Source organism: Rhinatrema bivittatum, chromosome 2, assembly GCF_901001135.1.
Source record: "Rhinatrema bivittatum chromosome 2, aRhiBiv1.1, whole genome shotgun sequence".
Classification (NCBI taxonomy): Eukaryota; Metazoa; Chordata; class Amphibia; order Gymnophiona; family Rhinatrematidae; genus Rhinatrema; species Rhinatrema bivittatum.
The window spans coordinates 576520080-576545418 of record NC_042616.1 but is presented as its reverse complement, the minus strand read 5'-3'; the positions used below and the strand labels follow the sequence as shown (position 1 = coordinate 576545418).

The 25339-nt window shown below is 41.9% G+C and overlaps 1 protein-coding gene across 1 annotated transcript in view; it reads right to left on the bottom strand.

Moving 5' to 3' along the window:
* The window catches only part of APCDD1 (APC down-regulated 1), a 95293-nt gene that overhangs the window by 48592 nt on the left and 21362 nt on the right, over positions 1-25339 (bottom strand). The window contains exons 2-3 of the mRNA XM_029590984.1: positions 10659-10842; positions 3793-4324 (exon numbers count right to left, since the gene is read on the bottom strand). Of these exons, the coding sequence (XP_029446844.1) occupies positions 3793-4324; positions 10659-10842 (716 nt within the window). The remainder of the gene's footprint in view (positions 1-3792; positions 4325-10658; positions 10843-25339) is intronic.

Genomic DNA, 25339 nt, shown 5'->3' with positions numbered 1-25339 from the left:
TGTATCCTTGAGGAGGGATGTCCAAGGACTAAAAATATAAACTACTTGCCACTTGAGGGAAGCTACAGCTTGCCCTATATCATTAGGAAAGGGGAGAATCCTTAACTTAAGTGCTAGAAGAATTGGCTTTTTACATCTGAATAATCTGGGAGGAAGAGATAAAGTTGTATCATCTTGGCTGGATAATGAAACTGTAAAGACCATTTCTTTTATTGCATAACACTTCAGTCAAAGTTATGCTGGAAACCACCTATTGGTTCTTCTGATCATTGCTGCTGTGATTATCAGTGCTGTTTATACGTTGACTGAAATTGGGATTTGACAAAAAGGAATGCATAGGGCCTAGAAAAGAATTATTCCTCCCACTCAGAACCTAGAGGAGATTTCTTCTCACTCAAGGAATCGTGGACACTCACATAATATAGCAGTTTGGGAAGATAAACCTTAAGAGATGCGTGTTTGAGGTATGGTTGGTTCCTGTAACCGTGTCTAATCAGCCCAGGGGTTATGCCAGGTTCCCCTGCCCCTGAATCCCTCCCTTAACCAATAAGCCTTGATGCTTTTGATGCACCTGCTCTCCACTTTGACGGCATGGAGGGAAAAGGGAAATTGGATTCGGAAGACAACCGACTTGGGCCCGGACCTTTATGGTCTGGGGTACTGATACGCAGACATACGGGAAAAAAAGCACAGGACTGCTTCTATGGCCAAGTTCACAAGCAAAGCATGTCAAGCAGCATTGCCTGAATTTTCAAGAAGTCTCTTCACCCAGTAATAATGTTGCTTTGTTAATATGTAAGACTTGGGGGTAACTTGCATGGAGCGGCAGTTACTATCATAAGAAACTTGCTGGGCAGACTGGATGGACCATTTGGTCTTTTTCTGCCATCAATACTATGTTACTGTGTAAAAGACTTGTCCTCTTATATGGGATAAGAGTTTATAAACAAAGAATGATTTTAAGGGTGGGTGGATGGTAGGGAAACAAAGATATTAGAAAAGAAATTTCCTGCTTCTCTGGTCTTCTGTTTTTATCAAAGGGACACACGTAAGCACTAGAATAAAAATATTGCATGAACTTGGTCTTGCACATCAATTTACTGCTTGCTACAGACTGCATCAGTTTTATCTAGTATTAGTGACTTGAATAGGGAGGATAATTTTCAACGCCATTTACGCATGTAATGTTGATTTACGGGTCTAACAAATGTTCATCTGGAAATTATCTTCCTGCAATGTGGCAAAAAATGCAACAGTGTATGTGGAACAATGGGTGCATTTCTAGGCTCGTTTAGAAGAAGCATTCTTGGTGGGCATTTTTAGATCAGGGGAGAAAAACCAATGCACGTATTCTCAAGTTTGCACGTATTTTCCTTGGAGGGGGGGAGGGGGGGGGGGGAAGTACCTGCACAAAAGAGAAGGGTACAAAGTACTCAGAGTAAGTTTCACAGTGAAAGCATGTGCAGTCTCTCGCAGGTACAATACACACACAGACGTCTGTCCCAAAGAGGACAGTCTGACAGATGCCCCCTATATACGCTGTACAGTACTTCTGAAGCCTTGCAGTTAGCTAAATGTACAGTTCACAGTGAGTCACTAACTTTTTCTTAAAATCCTTCCCATGACTTTTTTTTTTTTTTTTGGACGTGCCTTTATAGTAGCAGATGGCTTGTTGGAGGAGAGACCAGAAAGAATATATATAGCATTTGCTTTGTCTTTTAGTCAGTGTTCTTAGATCATCAGTAAAACCACACGACTCCCCAAGTATAATCACCAGCTTTAGTTTTCCATTTTCTGTGGCAACCACACAATCAGCATGAACAGCAAACCGCAACCAGCGCATTTGGAATCTTAAGAAAATATCCCCATTGTAGTTGGCACTTATAATATCTTGGAATGAATTCCTTTATATATCATATCCAAAATCCTCTTAAAATCCTACTTTTAGCATCAATACCTTCATGCAATAGATTTTTCTGACAATTATATTTTCTCACGTACAAAAAAAAAAAAAAAGAGAGACACAGACTACCACCAGCAAGCTATACCTGCAGTATGTTCATTGTTGCCTCAAAAGCAAACATTTAAAAGGGTATCAATTACAAAAATAAATTTCTACAGTTCAAATGTACTAGAAAAGGAAAGAGCAATGTGTAAATAATCTTTGGATTGTCTGTTTATGGTCATTGTGTGACCTTTAATAGATATCTTCTCAATGGACTGATTGAAAAGTCTTCTTTTGGTTTTAAATGCACTCATTTCCTACACAGTGACAACACAATATAGAATCTGGAGCTTATTTTTTCTAGGACTGAAGTCAGATAACATTAGACAATGACTAACCTATTTTTTGGGGGGCACAGTAGTTCAACAAATGAGCATATCTTGAGTTTTCTATGCTTTTCACTGTTATGGTGCAGTGAAAAGCAATTCCAAGCTGTACACTGAGTAGGTATAAGATTTGGGTGTCAAAGGGCAACTAGGTACATTCAGCTTGCAGGTCTTAATTTTACACTATTACTTTCATCACCAAGGAGGTCCCTTACACACTTCAGAATTTGTATTCAAACATTCCAAACAGAATAGGTGTTTTAATGCTCACATTTTGGCGGGGACAAGATGTTAAAACCTGAATGTTAAAATATATTAATAATTCTGGTAATTTGACATCAACCAATATTTCCAGGAGACCTGCACAGATCACCATGGAGACACTTTGGATCGCCATTAAGGGTTTGGATCAATCGTTAGGGTCTAAATTTGATAATTTGACAGCAGTTGGTCGGATTCAAAATCAGATTTCTAGGCATGATCAAAATATAAAGGGGAATATGCAGCATATTTCTTTTTTGGAACAAATGCGTGAGTCATTGGATAAAAGTGATGTGGCTTTGATTAAAGGTCAGGAATTTTGTCAGCGAAGGTTAGGAATACTAGAGAATAATTCTAGGAGATTGTATTTGAGAATATTAAATTTCTCCTATTAAACTGCTTAGGAAGTTTTATATTGAGGTTCTTAAAAGTTCCTCAATCTTCAATACCACCTCTTACTAATGCTTTTTATTTATCTTCTAGGCAGGCACCTTTATCATCTTTACAGCCTAATCCGATAGATAATTTGACAGCTATGCTTCAGGAATCTCTGATTGAAATTTCTGGTTCTGCCACTTTACTTGTTGAATATGCCCTTGAACCTGATCAAATTTGGACTATGAAAATGGTTTTTTAGGCCAACAACTTGCTATATTTCCTGCTGTCGCTAGAGTGACTCAGAGACCGAAAGCATTTATGCAAAAAGAACAACGAGTGATTGATATAGGAGCCTCATTTCTTCTTCAATTTCCCTGCAAATGTATTGTTTTACTCGGCACTCTTAAATATTTTTTCTTTGATCCTGACCAGTTGAAAGGTTTCTTGCAGAATAGAGAAAGACCCTTGATTGTACCCTTTTAGTTTGCTTTCTCCATCAGTGTCTATGATATAATAATAGGAGTATAAACTTAATATAGAGCTATTCTTGATTGGAATTGTGTTTAAAAATTTTGAAAATAAAGAGTTATAATAATATATATTAATAAGCAAACAGGAAAACTCAGATACACCAAATTATAATAAGCACTTTAGAAGACTGCCATGTAAAGCAGCCTGCTTGACTTGAAACAATGACTTGGAAAATACCAACATGTCATGGATTAACATTTGGGGATACTGGAGATTTACTATCTGTTTTGAAAAAAGAATTACCCTTGAGCCAATGAATGCAACACAACGATAGCTCAATGATGTTCCTACCTTAGCATTCTGTAGGGGAGGCTGGTAACTAGATGGTCGATAGTACATCCGCTGGGTGGCATCGGTGTGAATGTCTCCCAGAAACAGCTCTTCCACAAGATGGTCTAGGTTGTGATGCAAGTATTGCTTCTCCACACGGATCAGCTGCAGCTCATGCATGGCAAAGTTGAGAGCTCTGGCACACTCACAACCATTCTCTTCCCTCCAAAGGTCATAGCTCACATCTGGTTCCCAGGAATTATCTGCTGGTATGAATCCAGGGCATGTTCGATTGACCATTCGGCTGAGCTTTTCAGCTACTGCCTCACTGTGACTGATTATTTGCACCTTATGTAGTTGGTAGTCAGCTTCTGTACCCCCTCGGATGATCCAGGATGCCTGGCGAAGACGAATTTTGCCCCATATAACTAATGTGTATGTTGGATTTGTGCAGCGATTTCCACCGTAATAAAACTGGTAGGCCTTGAAAGTATTATTGTGGTAGAACCTATAGGATCTTGTGATGAACTCTGGGCCTGATCGAACTTCACAGCTGTACAAAAATAAGTGAAACAAAGAAAGGGTTAGCAAGAGAGATGCATGAAATTCATGAATGGGTCAGACCCCAAAACACTGTTACACAAGGGGCATTCTAAAATCTTATTAAATTTAGGTGTAGAACATGGTGCAAAGAACACTTTATTTTTATTTCAAAAGTATTTATTTCCCATACCCTCCAAATTTCGAGGCAGAGTACAAAAAACATACATAAAAAGTAAACAAATACAGATTATCATCCAAACATAAGACAACATAAAACATTAACTAAACACTGAAAATCTTGATTTTAGTTAATCATTGGAACTTATTGGTTTATAAACAGCTGGGCATAAGTCAATTAATTTATATAGTGTAGTAAACACCTCCTTAAAAAAGTGTGTCTTAAGGGCATGCTTAAATGTCTTGGGATCGGAAATTTTACAGAGAGCATTTACTGAAAAGAATTTTAAACCCATCATGACACTAATGTAATTAAAAATATAGTCAATTTGTCTTACTGAGAGAAAATTTTATGATTTGTTTTTTTTAAGCAAGACAACAACTTCAAAATGGCAATACATATCAGTGGCACATTTGCTCCTGACAAAGGAACACACCATTTTACATTTGCTTTTCTTAGCATTTAACTACTTTGTCCTGCAGTCCTATATACAGGATATATAGTCTGTGAAACATGGAAGCCTACTCAAGTAGCTCCCTTTTTTTTATATTTATTGATTTATAACATTTATTACAAATGAAATAATCCAGGAATATAGAAAAAACATTAAAGTAAATCTAGTATTATGTCAATACATTTTATTTTATTTAGCCCACGTCTAGTGGGAATGGAGGAAGGACAAAACTATATGTGTGTCAGTAGCATTATTACAACCTAACTACCCCTTACCATCCACATTAAAGTTGATACATTAACACTGAGACTTATCTCTTAGAAAACGATCCAACTACAAAGGATCCAAAAACACGAATTTATTATTCTGATAAGTAATTAAACATTTGCATGGGAATTTGAGAAAAAAGCTAGCACCTAAATCTAGGGCTCTTTGTTTAAATGAAAGAAAATGTTTCCTATGAGCTTGGGTTGCTCTGGATACATCTGGAAAGATCTGAATCTTTTATCCACAAAAAGCCAATTCTTTACATTGAAAATATTTAAAACAAAACAAAACAAAACATCGTTATCCTGCTTCAATGAAAAGGAAACAAAGTAGCTCTAGTTAGAATATTATCTATGGAGCCTTCTAAAAAGGTGGAAACACCAGGACTCTCCAAGACATCCATTTCCCCTTCCTGAGCAGGGATCGTTCTCTTATTTGGAAGATAAATACATTTTTTATATAACAGGAATCTTATCTACTTCAAAAGATAATACTTCACAAATGTACTTTTTAAATAATTCACTAGGTGAGAGTAATCTAGAAACAGGAACATTTAAGAAACGTAAATTAAACGATCTCATTTCATTTATCTGATTATGGAGAATAAGATTATCCTTAATAAAGGATGTATTAGCAGCCTGCAACAAATTTGATTGTGAATTTAACATCGAGACAGAATTTTCTACATTCTTAAATCTAGTATCTTGATCTTCAAACTTTGCTCTCGTTTCTACAGAAAAGGTTTGAATCTGAGACAGTGAACTAGTCATCTTTTTATCTACTTTAGCAATTCATCTCCAAACATCTAGCAAAGTAACATTCTCTGGTTCTTCAATTCCTCCATCCATTACTTCACTCATAGGGGAATTATCGAGGGGTAAGGTACTGATACAGAAGTACATTCTATTCCCTGTGTTCCTAAAGAAATTTGTCTCAATTGATTATCATCCCCAGAACTCCCATCTCTCAGAGGAGTTTGGGATATTACAGCTGGGGAGCTCATAGCAGAGTTAGCTAAAAATAGACTCATTAGCTAGTTGCCCTATAGCAGGTTGGAGGGGCAGTTGAATGGACCTGGGAGTTAGAGATACCCTGGAGGGAGAATTCCCCCCGTACAGTCCCCCATAAATGACTCACCCACACGAACAATGTGAGCATCCATTGGTCCATGCCTTACTGACAAGGAGACTACCGGAAAGGAGGTCCTTGTCTTTGATTTTCTCTTCTTCCCCATTTTGCATCCAGGGGCGTGTCCCTTTGGCTCACGGCTTCGGCTGCACGCCACAGGGCCCTGACTTTTAAGGTGTTCCAGGCACCTACTGATGATGTCAATGGGGGGGGGGGGCCGGCTCCGGGACCGGGCCTCTCTTTCTCTCAAGGCTCCCAGGCAATGGCACTTCAGAGTTGCTCCAGCCACTCAGGTCCTTCCTCTCCTCCCTGACCTGAGCGCCACAGGGCCCTAACTTTTAAGGTGTTCCGGGCACCTGCTGATGACATCACTGGGGGGCCGGCTCCAGGACCAGGCCTCTCTCTCTCTCTCTCGAAGGCCAGTAAGATCTCTCTCGCTCTCTCAAGGCGCCCAGGCAATGGCACTTCCAAATTCCTCCAGCCACTAAGGTCCTTCCTCTCCTCCCCCAAGTGGTGGCTCAGAAAATAGTTAACCAAAAGGGAGGAGCTGAAACAGTAGTCATCAAAATCAGCTTTTAGTGAATTTTACCAATAGGTTTCAGAAAAGTCACCAATTTAAGATCAGATTGAATCCAATACTGCATTTTTTAAATTGTATTTTTTCCATCTGTAGATCAATATGCTCAACATTCCTTATTGTGGCATCTCCACATTCAGTCTGACTCTTAATCTTTCAAAAGCTGAGACATATCCAGGTCTTCAGGAAGATGGGACTCCTATGAATACTGTGTACTTGGAAATAAACAGTCGGATCCTGGAAAAATATATGGTGTGATAATGATAATCTTCCTCAAGCTAGAACCACATACAAAATCTGAGAGATAGTATCTCTTCAGTTTATTTACTTAAGATTTATATTCTGCTTTTTGCAGCACTTTCAGGTACTGTAGGTATTTCCCTATCCCCAGAGAGCTTACAATCTAAGCCTGAGGTAATGGAGGGTAAAGTGACTTGCCCAAGGTCACAAGAAACAACAGCAGGACTTGAACCCTGGTCTCCTGGTTCATAGGCCACTATTCTAACCATTAGGCTACTCCTCCACTCCTTGAAAAAACTGTTGAACATGACCAAAATTTACCAGGCTATGTTAAAATTTTGCCCAGCTAGAATAATTATGTTTATAAAAAAAAAAAAAAGATTTATTTAAGCATATACAAAGCAGGACCACCTAAAAGGTTCCCCATCTGTTTTCCCACCAGTGTGCATTATGGAGTAAAATGATCTTCAATTATTGGAGAGAGGCTGCAGAAGTAGAATGCTTTGCTGTTATTTAATCCGAATTTTGTGTGAGAGTTTGTGTACTAAAGTGAACAGCACTACCAGAGGTGTCTGAAGAGGAGCGTGACCAACATGCCTCATCAGGGGGGCAGTGGCAGGAGGCTCTTCTTAGCTCTTAGGGACTCACATCATTGAACTGGGATCCCAGCTGACCAATTGTGTCATCCAAGGAGAGTTTCCCTTCTTCCACTCCCTGGACTGCCCAAGGTTCTGGCTGGCCTGATCATTATGAATTAGCATTACACAGTAGCAGTTTACCATAGCCACTCCACTGAACTACAGCTTTATATTTAAACAGTCAAATAAATCCTGAGAAATAAGGTTGATGACTAAAAACTGGATTTTGACTCCAGTCAAATTTGAGGCAGGCGTCTGAACCCTGTGAGCAGAGATGCTGCAAGTCCACAGCATCCTTTGAACTGAACGCCACTGTGGTATACAAACAAGCAACTGTGCCCTGCGCATGAAGGATGGTGAAACAAAGCATCCCGGTTTCCCTTGCTAATGAGATTTCGGATGCGCAAGCCATGCACTATGCAGCTCCGGAAACAAGGATCCATTCAACAGGTTTGTGCGGCCTACTGCACTGCAGTGTAATCTTTGAAACTATATGGCTTCAACAGTACTTAGCTTTGTTTCTTGCTCATAAAACTGCATACTTTTATTCAGAAGACTAAGGACTACAAAGAAAGGCATAAGTACAAATGGCTTTATGGGGCACTATAGTTATTCAATAGCATATATTATCTTGAGATTTAACCACTTAAAGAGAGACCTGTATGTCTAATGAAAGGGTTTTCCTCTCTATAAAGTTTAAAGGATAACTATCAAGGCTGGTAAAATGTGAATTAAACCCCACCCCTTCCAAAAGTCTTCGGCTGCATTTTTCTGCGTTGTGGCACATGAGATCCAGGTTCAGATCAGAGGGGAGCTACTCTGACTTGGACTCGTCTTGGGAGTGCGGAAAGAGCTCCTGCCACAGCGATGGCATCTTCCAGCCAACTAAGTTGTGTTGAGGGGGCTCCTCCAAGAAAGCGCTCCTCCAGCTCTAGAGCAAGGGGTTCCTGTGCCCCCCAAGCAAGACTATCTGAGGAGGGCTGGAGGCAGCGGGAACCGCTAAGGGCCCAGGGGAGTAAAACACACAAGACGTTTTATTCAGCAAATATATGAAAACTGAAACACAATCGATCCATCCTGCTAAGCCAGTCTGTCTTGAACCTTTATTGCTCCGGTTTGCATATCTATGGCTATCATTCCTCTGTATGACACTGGCAGACATACACAGTGGTCTGCACATACACGTAACAAGACAGCCCCAGCTTTGCTGTTCCACTATGCTTGTAAACAAATTTAGGTTGTTACAATATGGTACAAAATGGCCACCACAACTTACAAACTTTTTATTAAACTATTTTTAAAAAGCCCCTAAATGAGCCAATAACTGGGCTCGTCTTGAGGTGCAGACCTTGCATTTTCTAGAGGTTATGAAGCAGGACCAAAGTAGGTATCTGCCTCCACCACAGAGATCACTAGACCTCTGTCATACAAGATCCAGACCACTGATGGACAGATCAACTGTGAAGTCAATTATCCTCAAAATATTGGAGTGCCTCATGAGACGATGGAAGTTCCTAATTTTGAGCACACTGTTACTCCAGAGGCACCGATTCCTCCTGGAGCTCTGGACACGCTCACCCTGCCAGAGCCCTTTTCAGTCAGCCTGTGTCTGAACACAAAAGGGAAGGAGGGAGAGTGGCAAGAAGAACAGCCCTAGATCAGGGCACCATTTAGTCCAGCGACCGTCTTGCCTGTTTGAGTTCCATTCATCTGCTGGGAAAGTGGATGGGGCAACTGTCAGAAGTTGTGACTTCTGGTGAATTTATTAACCCTTCTATGACGTACATTTTTTTTTTTTTAAATTTTCATGATCAGGGTTTCCTGTCTAATCATTACATATGTTATCATTAACTTTATTCCCATCTTTTCACCTCTGATGTACTATTAACTCACATCCACTGTCAACTCTCAGAGAAACTTATTGCAGCTGCGTCAGTCTCATCAACACGTTCGGCTACTCTTGAGACCTTCTCTTCTACTGTGAACACTGAACTGTTCTTCATTCAAATAAATGTTTTTGGTAACTAAGAACTGAGTTTATCCAATATCTGCAGCTGGGGTAGAGGTTTAACCAGTTAGACCTTGAACGCCGAGGGTAGCACACAGCCCATCTCTGCAGAGGTTTGTCTGGATTTGTCAGCAGTTTCCTGTAAAAGCCAGCTGTGCACCTGGGTTGTGGTGGCATTTTTAGTTGGAGTTCAAGGAAGCTGCAGGTTTTTCTTAGTGATCCCCATTGTTGAACCCCCAGCCTGAAACAGGGAAATTGTATTTTTGTCAGAGTTTATTGGTATTGGAGTTTTGAACTGAAAGAGTGGTGTGGTGGCAGATTCCCTATTTTTAGGCCCCCCCCCCCCCGATCTGATCCAAGAGAGAAGACTCCTCCCTGGCCAGTAATCCTCCCAGGTCTGGAAGAGATTGTCTGGGAGAGAGGGAGAGTGGTTTCGTTTTGTTCACAGTTTTGCTTGTTGGGATCCTGCTCCTGCCTTGGGAGGTCAGGAAGGTGCTGCGATTCCCCCCACCCAGATAAGAAGTGTGTTGTGATTTGGTGGGTATGTGGACCCTTGGCCCGAGGTACAGAATAGGTTTTATACACAGAGGTAAATTCTCAAAGGTGAAGTCAGGATTATCTACATGGATAAAAATTGGGGGTTATATAGGTAGAACGACAGAATCTTCTGAAACACATTTTCAGCTAGCTAAATGAAAGCACATTTTCATAATGCATGTACATATAATTGGAGAGGATGGAACTTGGTCAGGGGAGGAAGTTATATACATACATTTTCAAAAACATATACATGTTACTTTTAAGTTGCCTCTATTGGAAAAGCATTTATGCAGTTTGCAAGATCATGTCCTTACCCAGTGGAAACCCAGTGTCCCTCTATGTTGGGAGGCATCTGTACAGTAATTCTTGCTCCATTGTGAAGGTGTTTAAGCATATGGTGGCACTGGGATTCCTTGAAGATCCTCCATGCATTCTTCTCTAGAGATCGCGGGTAAGATCTACTGTCTGGATGCAGTACAGCAGAACACTCTCCCATTCCTACACAAAAAACAAATATTGGGAAGCATTTAGTTCATAAACCCAATCACCATTACAACATGAACAGAAGTGAAATAATTAGAGAAGCCTTCTGTACGTATGAAAATTTGTTGATCTTGATTTAAGAAAGAAACTTCTGAGGGATACGCATCTTCTATCACAATGCTACAAACTAAGACCTACAGAGAGAGAGAGCGACGTAGTCTGATGCACTCTCTACCTAGCTGCTATCAAGCTAGGTTGAAAGTACAATGTACAAATCTCATCTTTGTGTACCTTTCAAAACTCCAAATCACATCAAAGTCTTCACTGATGTGTACTGTGCTGTTCGTACCTCTGACTGTGCATGTAAAACTGCCCTCCAAAAACTAGACCACCACCAAAACCGCACCTCGACTTACTAGTTGACCCACCTACAGTGGTATAAATAGTTGACTAATATGTGTGCCACCCCAGAGGCTCCCCTTGCCCAACGGTTAAAAACCCCTCATTTTCATAAATTCTGCCGAAACTCCTCCCTTTTGGCTAAATTTTGAAAATTTGCATATGCATCTCGTGATGAGTTATTTATTGTATGCGTTATCGTGGGCATTAGGGCCCTAAAACCCATGATAAGGCCCTAATGTGATTTGAAAAATGACCCTGTAAAAAGGTCTATTTATTAAGCATTTTTCCCCAGTGACACAAAATGGAAGAAAACCTTTAGTAAATAAGCCCCTAAGGGTTTTATTTTTAAACTAAACCTTGATTTTCCAGGCCAACTTTAAAGCCAACAGGAAAATGTTCTCCATGAAATCTGCATTTACAGTGCTCAAGCAAAATGTCCAATAATAAAGTTATAAAAGACAGTCCAACTACACTATTTGTGGAAAGGGACACTCTGACACAAAGTGTTTCCTAAAAAGCAAACGTTCTAACACAAAAAGTTGTTAAATAATTTAGGTAGAAGTTAAAGTAAGATAAATCATACCAACTGCTTTTTTCCTGTTCCAATTTTATTTTACATTTTCTAGTGGTTTGCGCTGAAAGTGTTTGAAAGCTCCACTTGTTTAACCAGTCTTACCATTACTGATGTAAATGCATGTAACTGCCATACTGATCTCTCTCGCTCTCTGAGAGTCCAGCAGTTCGCCTTTCAATAAAGGGATGTAGAATGCCCTCTCAGTCTCATTGAGCCTGATATTATCCAACTAACTCTTAATATCGAAGTTAGCCAGATAACTTTATTTATCAAAGTGCTATATGGTGTTTTCGCATGCAAAAAATGCCATTAACACATGCAAAAGCACCATAACACATGATGTGATGCAAATAACAAAGAGGGGAGGATTTGTGGGCTCACAGTTTTGCAAATTCCTATTGCACAGCTTTACGCAAATGAAAAAGGTGTAGTTAATTAAAATTCGCGTTAAAGCTGTGCGATAGGGCTTTGCAAAACTGTGAGCCCAGCCCACTTGGCCAAAACTCCTGCCCCAATATCCTCCCCTTTTTCTTATTTGTATCACACCATGCGTTATGGTGCTTTTGCATTCGTTAATGGCGTTTTTTGCATGCAAAAACGCCATTATAGCACTTTGATAAATGACCCCCTTAGCCGGCTATCTCAACCCTTCCCCTGAGATGACCAACTAAAATCTTAGTCAGATATATCCAAGTGGCACCCACTGACCATAGCCTGATATTCAAGAGGGCCACTTAGATAAGACCGACTTATTCGGCAGGCAGGTGAATTTTAAAACCAGTGCGCGGGCGCACATGTGCGAGTGTATGCCGGCTCGCGCCAGTTGTTGCAGCCATTTCTTACCATTCGCGCGTACATACGTGCATGTTATAAAATAGGCTATATGCGCATACATGTGCATGCAAGTTTTATATGGACGCGCGCATGTGCAGCCTCTACCGCGCAAGTGGGGGGAATTTTAGTAGATATGCGAGCTGATGCAATTACCAGTTTCCCCAGTTCGCCCAGGTAAAGTTTAGGACTCCCTAGTTAAAGAGCCTCTTTCACCCTGTTAGCGCCAACCTTTAAATTCTTCTGGTTTTGTTTCAGGACTTACATAGCAGAAATAAAGTCACATGGTTAGGGATCCCAGTGCATGCATAAGTACTTAATACTGGTTTCATTGAAAAATGCAAGAAAGAGCATCCCCCCCCCCCCACACAGACCATGCTCACACCACGCCTCTGTTTGGTAAAAAACAAATTGTGTGGGCATACGGGGAGATATGCGCATATGCTTTTTAAAATCCACGCAGCCCGTGCCAGCCCAGCTTGTGTATGTATCTCACACTTTTGGCGCGTGTAGGATTTTTAAAATTTGCCTGCAAATTTTTAGCCAGAAAAGTCAGGGACAGGGATTGGGGAGGTGTCACATTAGCCAGGTAAGTTATCCTGCCTACTCTAATATTCAGAGTTAGCCTAATATCTTATCTGGCTAACTCTGGTCGGGCTACAGGGCTATCCTAAAGTTAGCCAGATACTCTTAACCGGCTAAGTTTATATTTGATGGTGCGCTTAATATCCCAGGTAAGTTATCCAGGTAAGTGTATTTGACTAACTTGCCGAGCAGCACAGAGGCTCAATATGGACCCCTTATCTTCTACAAAGCCATTCTGTTCCAGGATGCCCTGTAGGAAGGGGGCAGAGAGAACTACTCTCCAAGGGCCCGAGGGCTGTGTCAAGTGTCTCTTACTACATCAGCAAAAAAACACACTGGCGCAAGGTGGTACTTCCAACATAACTTTACTGAGATAGAGTCAAGCGTAAAACGATCATCATTGACAAGTCCAATTGGCAAACGGCTCTAAAAGGCTTTCTGTCTAAATCTGTGACTGATTCTTTTCAAGCAGTTTCCAGTCCAGACCCTTTCCTAATCCCAGAGTCATTCATAAACTTCCCTCCAGCCTTATATAAGAACGTAAGATACGCTATACATGGTCAGACCAAGGGTCCATCAAGCCCAGCATCCTGTGTCCAACAGTGGCCAATCCAAGCCACAAGTACCTGGCAAGCACCCAAACATTAAATTAGGGTGGTCTCCTTGGGATCAATAGTTTTTCCGATTCAATTTCCAATTTTCTTATACCTTCATTTTAGATGCTAGAGCTCTCTCTTCCCTGCGATCCATCTCCCCTCAGCTCTGCAGGGGCTCGCGCGGTCGGCGCTGCCCAATCGGGGCAAGAGCCCGCTCACCCCCAGCAGTGAGCCAGCAGCAGCAGATTTAAGGCAGAGGAAAAAACAGTGAAAGAGGGCTCCAAAACCAATAAATTAAAGAAAGCTGAAAAAAAAGAGACACAAACGCTGCAACCACGTGGTGAGTTGAAACGCTCCCACCCCCACCCCAGCCGGCCTATCCCCGCTCGGATTTGGCCCTTTAAAAGTAACGGAGCGTCCTGGGGCGTCACGCACCGGGCGTCACGCACCCGAAGGAGCGCGACCTAAGGAGCCTGCTCCTTAGTGCGCTCCTTTGTGAGCCTCTTTGGGTGTCTCTTCTATGGACCCTAACGTACGGTAGACCACTTAACTTGTGCTCTCCTCAAGAACCCCATTGCCACCTAACTCCCACCAAAAAAGGCTGGCCACGGTACTCCGCTGAACTGTCCAGGACCAATGAGGATCACTTTACTCCTCATACAGACTATAACTATTATCTTCGCAACTCGGATCTTATCCACCTAGTCCCTCGGACCCGGTCAGATCCAACAACAACCGGCGCACCACCGCAGGGTAAGGGCCTACCCCTCCCCCCCGAGCCGGCACTCAAACGCCCGCAAGGCCCACCTGCTAGCTTGCATCTATTGTACTGTACCATCAGTGCTTAGCCCTGTATTTCGCACGGATTCTCATACTTGTAATGTATCCACCTGCATACTGAAAATTCTTCACCTGCATTCTGTATTATACTCTGTTTTATATTATATTATATTCTGTATGATATTCTGTATTATACTTGCACTCCACCTGCATTCTACCTACACTCTGCACATGTATTGCATCCACCTGCATCTATTGTATTGTATCCACCTGCATATATTGTATTTTATCCGCCTGCATCCACCTGTTTTCTGCACATGTATTGTATCCACATGATAACTTAAATGACATTACAGCACCTCGCATGTATAACCTAAGCAAAGCCTTCTAAACAGTCACGCTATTTACCTCAAAGGACAGATACACCGCCAGCAAGCGGTCAGACAACTCCATTCACAACTACGGAGGACAGAGCACGCCTCCAGCCGAACCAATAAACTTACAAACACTCTCAACAATCTTCCCAACCTGTCTTCAATCAGACAGACACCTTCTTTCAACCATTCTTCTCAGACTAAACCTCCTCCAGAATTCCACGCATCATGCACACTTACAACATCCCAATCATCCACAACCAAAGGAGAATACCTTCAACTAATTCCACTAACGTCATACAAAAAAGAATTATCCCTATCATGACATCTCCATTGAACCAACTTCTAGGCCTCACGCTTCTATCAGTCACCCTCTTCAATGCGCAATCCTTAACTAAGAAGACACATATCCTCAATGATTACCTTTTGGATTCCAACCCAGACATCTGTGCCATCACAGAAACCTGGTTAAAAAACTCGGACATAGCCTTAACCAACCAACTACCCATCCAGACATATGACATTTTCACCTTCCATAGACACAAAAAAAGAGGAGGTGGACTCCTCCTAGCCTCCAAGAAAGAACTCAGACTGACCGCACTCTCAATCAAGACAAAGTCCAAATTGGAAATGGGTCTAGTCAAGTCAAAACATCTACAAATACTCTTAGTCTACGCTCCCCCGGGAGTTCTAGAAACGGACCCGTCACCCCTCATAGAATCCATCGTGAAACATATTAACTCAGACCTTCCAACAATGATCATGGGGGATTTCAACCTCCATACAAACGCAACACCTCTTTCTGCAAACTGCGAAGCCCTCCTCACCACCCTCAGCGCTATGGGATTTACTCAGACCATCAACAGCCCCACACATAAAGCTGGACACACTCTGGATCAAATATTCATCAACTCCAATTTCACATGCACAGTAGAACCTTCATGTACCCCAATCCCTTGGTCAGATCATTTCCTGATAGAATCTTCCTTCTCCACACACAAACAGACACACACCGCCCCACTCCTTTCCACCATTCAATTTAGGAAAGCATGTCCATCGGATACACTCAGCGATCAGCTCTCCAAAGAACTTTCTAACTTAGACCTAGCTAACCCCGACTCAGCCCTATCCTCCTGGCAAAAGATTACAGAAGCGGTCGCAAACAAATGGTGCCCTTTAGTCTCCAAATCAATCAACCCAACAAAAAAGGGGAATCAACCCTGGTTCAGCATTGAACTTAAACAAATGAAATAGACCTTACGCCATAAGGAAAACAGATGGCGAAAAACCCCTAACACTTCTACCCTTTCTACATACAAGGGATTCTTACATCACTACAGGACCGCCATTCTACAGAAAAAAAAGGAATACTATGCAAACAAAATACACCATTTCCAATATGATGCCCAGGCCCTATTCGCCTACGTGACACAAATCACCAAATCTACCCCCCCCACCTATTCCAGATGAACAAGCTCTTTCCAAGGCTAATGAGCTCACTACATTCTTTCAACAGAAGATCTTAAATACACTTGCCCTCCTGCCTTCAAATACTACACCTCCCAAGCCAGGTGAGAATCCCCAGTCTCTTACTAGACCCAAATTTGACAGTTTCGAGTCAATCTCCACTAAAGAGATTGAATCCCTTTTAAAAAGGCAGAAACCATCAAGCCATCCGGCTGATAACATCCCATCGAGACTCCTGCTTCTCATCCCAAATGTGATCTCAGGACCTCTGACCGGCATCATAAACAGCCTTCTAACGCAAGGAAGCTACCCAGACAGTCTAAAAACCGCCTCACTCAAGCCCCTCCTCAAGAAACACAACTTAGATCCTAATGTACCAGCTAATTTCAGACCCATCTCTAACCTCCCATTTGTTGCCAAACTAACGGAGAAACTGGTAAACACCCAGCTTTCTGAATATCTTGAAGACCACAAGATCCTATACCCATCGCAATATGGGTTCCGTAAATCACGCAACACGGAAACCCTTCTCATTTCACTTACTGACCATATTATCATGGGGTTAGACAAAGGACACTCCTTTCTGTTGGTCTTGTTGGACATCTCGGCGGCATTTGACACCGTCAACCATACCATCCTGCTGGATCGCCTAACAGATATCGGCATCTCCGGATCTGCCCACAACTGGTTCAAGTCCTTCCCCAGCAATAGGACTTTCAAAGTCAAAATCAACAATAAAGAGTCACCCCTAACTAAATCAACTCTTGGCGTACCTCAGGGTTCCTCCTTATCTCCTACCCTCTTTAATATTTACCTCCTCCCCCTCTGCCAACTGTTAACAGACCTCAACCTAATTCACTATCTGTACGCAGACGACGTACAGATTCTAATACCGATAACAGAATCAATCTCAAAAGCGCTCACCCATTGGAACAACTGCCTTCTATCCATCACTAATCTACTCAACAGTTTAAACCTGGTTCTTAATGCCTCCAAGACAGAGCTGCTCCACATATCCTCAAACGAAATCAATATCTCCCCACCATCTCCACACATCTCTCACATTACTTGCAAGCAGGTTAGAGACCTTGGGGTAATACTAGACAATCATCTAAACCTTAAGAAAATGGTCAACACAACCTCCAAAGACTGTTTCTTCAGATTACAGATTCTAAAACGACTTAAACCACTCTTATTCTTCCACGACTTCAGGACAATCCTCCAAGCGCTACTGTTCGCCAAAATAGACTACTGCAGTGCCCTTTTCCTAGGCCTTCCCAAATCCACTACCAAACCACTGCAGATGTTACAAAATGCGGCTGCGAGATTGCTGACCAGTACCAGCCGCAGCGAACACATCTCTCCCATCCTCAGGAACCTACACTGGTTACCTGTTAATTTCAGAATTCTATACAAATCAATCACCGTAATTCATAAAACTATCCATCATCATCTTCAACTCGACCTGGAAATCCCATTCAAACTCCACTCCTCTAACAGACCAACTAGAGATATTCTCAAAGGCACCCTGAAATTTCCCCCTACTAAAGCTTCACGCCTCTCGATGACCAAAGACAGAGCTTTTTCGATAGCTGGCCCATCTATCTGGAATAGCATCCCTTCAAGTCTCAGAGTGGAGCCTTGCCTGTTAACTTTTAGAAAAAGACTTAAAACCTGGCTCTTTCACCAAGCCTTCGCCGACCCACCAGACAACCACTAGTTGTCCTGCACGCTTACCCGTTATGGTGATTATACTCACGAATGGACTCTGACTCTCCCAGGTTAAAGCACCATTAAGCTTTAACCCGTACGCCCTATGGTATCACTTCATATTTATTTCCTGCCTTATCTTCTTTCCAGCTTGTTGCAAGCTTCCAAGTTCTCTTCCCTGTTGATTGTAACTTTGACTCATTCCTACCTACTGTTTATCTTTCGTTTACTTGAATAGTTACCCCAGTTTTATTCTTGTTAATTGTAAACCGATCCGATATGGTTATTTACTATGAAGGTCGGTATATAAAACTGTTAAATAAATCTGCAGCTTCTCAAAACCTCTCCAACACTTTTGGGACTGGGATGACACCTTGTAATTCCTCTAAAGTATCACAGATATTTTTGGAAAGCAGCTAACACTGGATGGGTGGGGATGGGGGAATTTTCCAGACTCAGCTAGGGCCGGGGTTAGCTTTTTTTTTTTTTTGCTGCCCTGTGTGAACAATTACTCTGCTGCCTCCCCCCACTCCTTGTCTCTCCCGGGCCCACCCAAAAAAAAAAAGCCCAGCTCCCTGCAGTGATACAAACTTTAAAAAGTGGCACTGCCATCACCCCCACCCTCCTGGAACCCATGGCTGGTGTAAGGGTAGCAGCAGGGCCAGCGCTAGCTTTTCTTGCTGCCCTGTGCGAACAATTACTGTGCTGCCCCGCCACCACTGCATCATTTAGTCTCTGTCCAGTGCTCATCAAAAAAAGCCCAGCTCCCTCCAGCAATCTATATTTTTAAAAACTGACCCCCCCCCCCCGCCCCCCAAACGGAACCCATGGTCAAGGGAAGGATATTAGGTACACTAAGCAAACCTTACAGCCTTGCACACACACACACACACACACTTCAATTATGCATTTATAACAGATTTTATATGAGAAAAGAACATTCAAACGCACAAGTCTTCTGAGGCAAAATATCACTTACAACACGCATATTATATTTACATGCACTGCCGTGATGCCAACCAGAAAATCCTACAAAAAAAGACACTTGGAACTCCTATGGAATTATATTTTTATGTAATGTGTGCCGAGTGTGGGCTTGACCCTCAGAAAGCCATGAATAAATGGCATTACCATTACAATATAGTAATAGTAACCCTCCAGGGTCAGCTCAAGGCAATCTGCCACATGAGGCAAGGGATGAGATGGTGCCTATCCCAGCGCCCCCACCCCTCCCTCACCTCCCCCAGCCCCCTCCCCACCTCCCTCTCCCTGGCACCCACACAAGCACCCTCGCACATGCTCTCCTCACCCCCCCCAAACACTCTTACACATACTCTCTCTCACACCCCTCCAAATACCCTCACACATGCTCTCTCTCACATCTCCAGGCTCGCAATCTCTCACACACACTCACTCTCACCGGGGCTCGATCTTCACCATGCCGTGAGATCTTCCATGCCGCGTGGCAAGTCAGGGCCTTGATCTTCGCCACGAGCGGGGGTCTCCTCCATCGTTGCCATTTTTTGCACCTGTTCTTTGTTTTGGCAGCAGGGTGAAGCGGCCACTAGAGGAGGAGTTTTGGGGGTAGCTTTTGCTGCTTCCAAAGTTTGCCGCCTGAAGGGGCCGCCTCACCCTGCCTCATTATAGAACTGGTCCTCATAACCTCCCATATCAAAACAACCCTAAATGCCAGCACTCAAACAGTAACAACCTTATCTATGAAAAGGTAACATTGCACATATTGCATCAGGCCCTAGGATACCAATACACTTCCTATAAGGAAAAAAGAACAAATCAGACTGCTATAGATCACTACAGATAACTTATATGGTAGCAGAATATCTCGCTTCAGTCACACACGGAGATCACAGACAGACGCTGACCAAATACAGAATAAAGAGACCTGAAAGTATAAATACAAACGTGCTAAGAAGAACTGAACTGGAACCCATGACAAGCCAGCCTCTAGAAGCAGAGCAACACTGGAAAAACAGAAACATTTCCATTCTTCATAAAACAAAAATTAAAATCAAGAAATATAAAACATCAATCATAATAGTAAAAATCATAGTCATAAAACGAATAAATATTTCAAACCAGTTAATAGAATATCCAAGATTTCCCAAACATCAGTAAAATATTTCAAACCATCTGATGAATAAAAAATACAATAATTAAAATACATTCTAATATTTCCTAAAAACAATAAGGTATTTCAAAACAGTAGAAACATCAAATTATACCCAATAATTAAAACTAATAAGTGAAAGTAAAAATCTATTCCACACAGGCTGCAGCAGGCATTATTTATAACAGAGTCATTATCAAGGCAGCAGTCCACAAGGGGGAGCTGAACACCAGGTGGCTTGTTCCTAACACTAGCACACTCCTGTCCTTGTATGAATTTCAGAAAAAAAAATAAAATGAAAGGACTTAGTAGGGACTTTACAAGCTCTACATAAATGTGTTCTAATATACAAACTCTCTTGTAGGTCTCCATGCAGACATAACTCTATAAAATGGTACGAATGCAGCATGAACAGTTGAGAAACAGACTGGGCAAGGGAGGATATGGATAAACGGGCACACTTTTTTCCAAGATGATGATATTTCTAGCAATCCAGATAGCACTGTTACTTTTACATATGCCATTCTCTTTGACACAGCAGAAAAATTTCAGACAAATCAAATTCACAGGAATTCCAGTTTTAATATTATTATTCTTTTTTTTTTACTAAAGTGTGATTTTTCTCTCACATAGAAGCTTGAACATCGGAGTTATATTTTAAAACAATTTGAAGGCAATTCCAGCAACTGGTTTTATTATACCTATACTGGTTATAACCAGAGAACAGTCTAATGGTGTTCAGACAAGCAGACTTTTTGCTTTAGATGAACACTTCAAACTCAGCTCAGATTAATAGTAGTCAGAAATAATTATCTGGCAGGGCCCTAGGTGAAATCAGCTAGTGATTTAGGGGTTCATAGTTAGCCAGATCAGTTTATTTGGCTAATTAACAACTTCAGGACAGCCCTGTGGCCTGCCCAGGGTTAGCAGGATAATATATCTGAATGTCAGAGTTGCCCTGATAACTTTTCCGGCTAACTCAATTCTTCCCTGTTACCCCCATTTCCCACTCTTGACATATCCAACTAAGTGGTACTTGCTGACCCTAATTGGATATTCAGCGGCACCACTTAGCCAGATAAGTAGGACTTATCCAGTTAAATGCCATTTTGAATATCGGCCCCTTAATTTCTCAGTGGATGGATCTCCATATTACTAATGTTATGATCAAACTGGCAGCTGATCTGCCAGTCTCAAAAACAGGCCAAGGACTCAGACAAAGTGAAAACTCCTTTGAGCCTTAGAGATAGTCCTTTCAAAAACAAGGTCGTGGACCACCGGCAAGGCCACGTTGGCAAACTTCCATTCCCAATCATCATCATATGCCTTCTCTGTGGACAGAGCTCCATTTTCTGTGCTGTTGGTCTGACACTGCTTCACAAAACTAAACGTTTACTAGGAAAAAACAAATGTAACCTGAATTTGATGAGCAAGAACAATGCTTACATATACCTCTTATTGAAATGTTATATTTTCCATTGTATGTCATACTCTGCTATGCCTATCACAGAGTGATAAATATATTCAATAAAACACTGTTTTCTATTATTATCAGTCCTTACAGCAACAAACATAATGATCCAGATATATGAACAATTTGTGGAAAACTTTCACTTTTTCCCCCAAAGGTTGTTCTTTTGGGATCATAGACAAATTAGAGCAGTGGTTCTCAACCAGGGGTACTGGAAGCCAATCAGGGAGTATGCAATCAGGCCACTGCTGTCATATGTAAGAGGAGAGCCCAAATTGTAAAGAAACCCACAATTTGCCACTGCCAGTGACAAAAACCAACCTCATTGCTCTTGGAGACCGACTGCCAGCACTGATCTGCATGCTTTCCTATCTTCCCTGTGGCATCCCCCTTACTTCTTACTGCTGGGGCGCTGGCCAAGGCTTTCTGATTAGAAATAAGGCCTGCACAGGGGCAGGAGAAAGAGGTTATAACAGAGACAAGAAGCGCAGCACTCTTATTGTCCCCCAGGGTACCTGCTGTCTCTTGAGTGCCACTACTTCTGTGCTTGTAGTGTCTGGTTTACTACTGCCGCTCGTCAGCAGATTAGGGAAACGAGGAAAAGCCAGAAAAATATCGTGGAGGGATTACAGGGAAAAAGATTGCCTGTTTGCTGAGGACACAAAGATCTGCAACAGACTGGATACCACTGAGGGAGAAGGCAGAATGAGACATGATTTAAGAAAGCTTTAGGAGAAATCAAATTAATTATTGCAGATACGATTCAATATAGAAAAAAGTGAAGAGATGGGCATTTGGGGTGGATCTAGTCTTTGGGATCTGCTGGGTACTTCCTAGAGACAGACAGGATGCTGGGCTCAATGAACCTTAGGTTTGACCCAGCATCTTAGTTCTGTTCTTAAAAATCTCATGGAGCCATTTAATGATTGGGCTGTGAGGAAGGAGAGTTTACATGATAATGTGCTCTGACCAGGAAAGAAACCTCATGGTGATTTGTTTCTGATGATCTCCAAATAGGGATAGTGAGCAAAACTAGAGAGATACATATACAGATGCAGATAGCAGAAAAAAAAAAATCAGAGATAATGCCTCTGACAGGTTGTTGGCAAGGCCTCACGAAGAATATTGTAATTTAGTTCTGGAGGCTGTACCTCAGAGGTAAATATGCTAGAGACAATCCAGAGGAAGGCAACCAGAATGGTGCAGGGTGTGCATTGGAAGCCATAAGACAAGGCTTAAGGTCCTAAATATGTGTATATTCTAGAGGAGGGAAAAGACACGGATGGGGAGGGAGGTTATGATAAGAGACATTTAAATACCTGACAGGTATTAGTACACACAAAGTGAATCTTTTTCATTGGAAAGGAAGATGTAGAGCAAGGGTCATAATCTGAAGCTCTAAAGAGGGTAGACTCAGGAACATCATCCCGATAATATTTTTCATGGATGCATGGAAAGCCCTCCCAGAATGGGTAGTGTAAGCAAGAATGGTAACAGACTTCAAGATGATATGGAAGATCCCTATTCACAAAAAATGAAGAAAGGATAGCCAACACATGACACACCACAGGCCATGGGAGTTACCAAGGGGTAACCTGCACAGAGCAGTGTTTATGACCCTAAGAGCCTATGCTTCCAAAGGTGGCAATGGGGATAACCTGCTAATTTCAATAAACTTGGGGGCAGGGGCTGACATTTTGGGCAATGGCTTTTCTAGTTTTGGTAGCTGTGTGGATTACTAGAAAAAACTTAAATTTGGCAATAAAACATGGAAAGGAAACCTGGGTATTGGATTTGATATTGGTCTAGTAAGAATCAGGAGGTAGATTAGTCCTGAAATGTCTTGCCAGAGGAGGTGGCAGAGAGCAGCACTTCAATGCTTTCTGGGAACATTTGGGATTGATATGGCGGGCAGAGGGAGGAAAGGAGTTGAAAATTTGGGTTAAAAAAAAAAGAAATGGTGTGGGGAGCTGGTGTTGGGATGAGTATGGGAATTAATAGGCTCATACACGCAAAGTCAGTCATTTTCTGCCATCATTTACTCCGGGGTCAATTTTCAAAGAAATGGACTTCCTAAAGTTTGGGGTGACAATCCACCTTAAAAGTGAAACATTTAAATGTAGGCATACTATTTATGGTGCCTAATTCTGGATATCAGCACCAGCAACAGTGAAGGGCTCTGCCAAAGGTTGGGCAGAGTGCAGTGTCTGGATCCGGTGTCTGTTGCTGATGGATCAGTTTCAGAAGAAAAAAAAAAGATTGCAGCCACTGTTTTTGGTTTTGTTTTTTTTTTGCACGAGGGCAAAAGGAAAAAGGAAATACAGAGGAGCTGAAGAAAAAAAAACTGTTTCTCTGCAGCAGAAGCAATGATCAGAATACTGTTCCACAACTACTTGCAACCCATCTCTTACCAATTACTGTGTCTTTCTAGGCAAACATGTGTACTTGCACTCTGGAGATGGGAGTGGAGAATAAAACAGCGATTGTCTTTAATCCTCCCTGGTGTTCACTATTTTGGTTAGGGGAATGTTCTCATGGCATTCAAGAAACAGATAAAGAACCCCTATTAAAAAAAACAAAACACACCCTTTATGAATTGGAATCTCTATTTCATATTAGTTAAATCACTCAAGATAATGAAATAATGTGATAAAAGGTGGTGGCCAGACAGAGGGATGCTGGAGTGAATAGGGAGAGGCATAACTAGTAGAAAAACATGACAATAATACTTCTGGAGAGGTCATCGAGACCTCACCTAAATGTGTCCAGGTCTGGTGGGCAGTGTAGAGAGCCTACCAAATTGGTAGAAGGTCTTACATCAAAAGCCAAATGAGGTGAAACTTAATGAACTACTGTAAATATACATAGCTCAGAGGAAAGACAGGATGATGTGCTAAAGATATTCAGCTACCTCAAAAGATATAAAGTTAGGCACAGGAAACAAAGCCTTTTTCAGAGGAAAGATTGACCTAGGACAAGAGGTCATGAAATGAGGCTCCAAGAGGGTAGATTCAGGAGCAACATTGAAAATACTTTCTCATGGAAAGGATGCTGGATGCACAGAATAGTCTTCCAGCAGAAATGGCAATTAAAAGCAGTAATGAAACTCAAGAAGGCATGCGACAAGCACAGAGGATGCCTCCTTGTGAAGTAGTGAGCAAAAAGCCCGAGATCAATGGAATCTACAGTATTGTACCAGAAATGAAATTGGGCAGACTAGATGGGTCCGATGTCAGCAGTTTAACAGACCGGTCATGGGAAGGCTACCACTATAGCAGTCACTACCCACTGTTTACTGATCACAGGAGAGCAACCATAATCCAAAACTCCAGCCTTTTAAAGAGGTTGAAACTGGCCTCCCTCTTAGGGCACTGGTCAAAAGAATATCTCCAGAAACATCTCTTCTTCTCAAAAAATCTCCAACCAAGCAGCCTGAAAGGCCCACTCAAAAGCTCAACTGAAACCCCAGACACCTCTTAAACAATCCATCAGAGAGCAGAAAGACCCTTTGACATGCTCAGAGGGGGAATTTATACCCCTAAGACCCATCCCAAAAAGAAGAAAGTCAAAGACAAGAGGAAGACCCCAAAATGC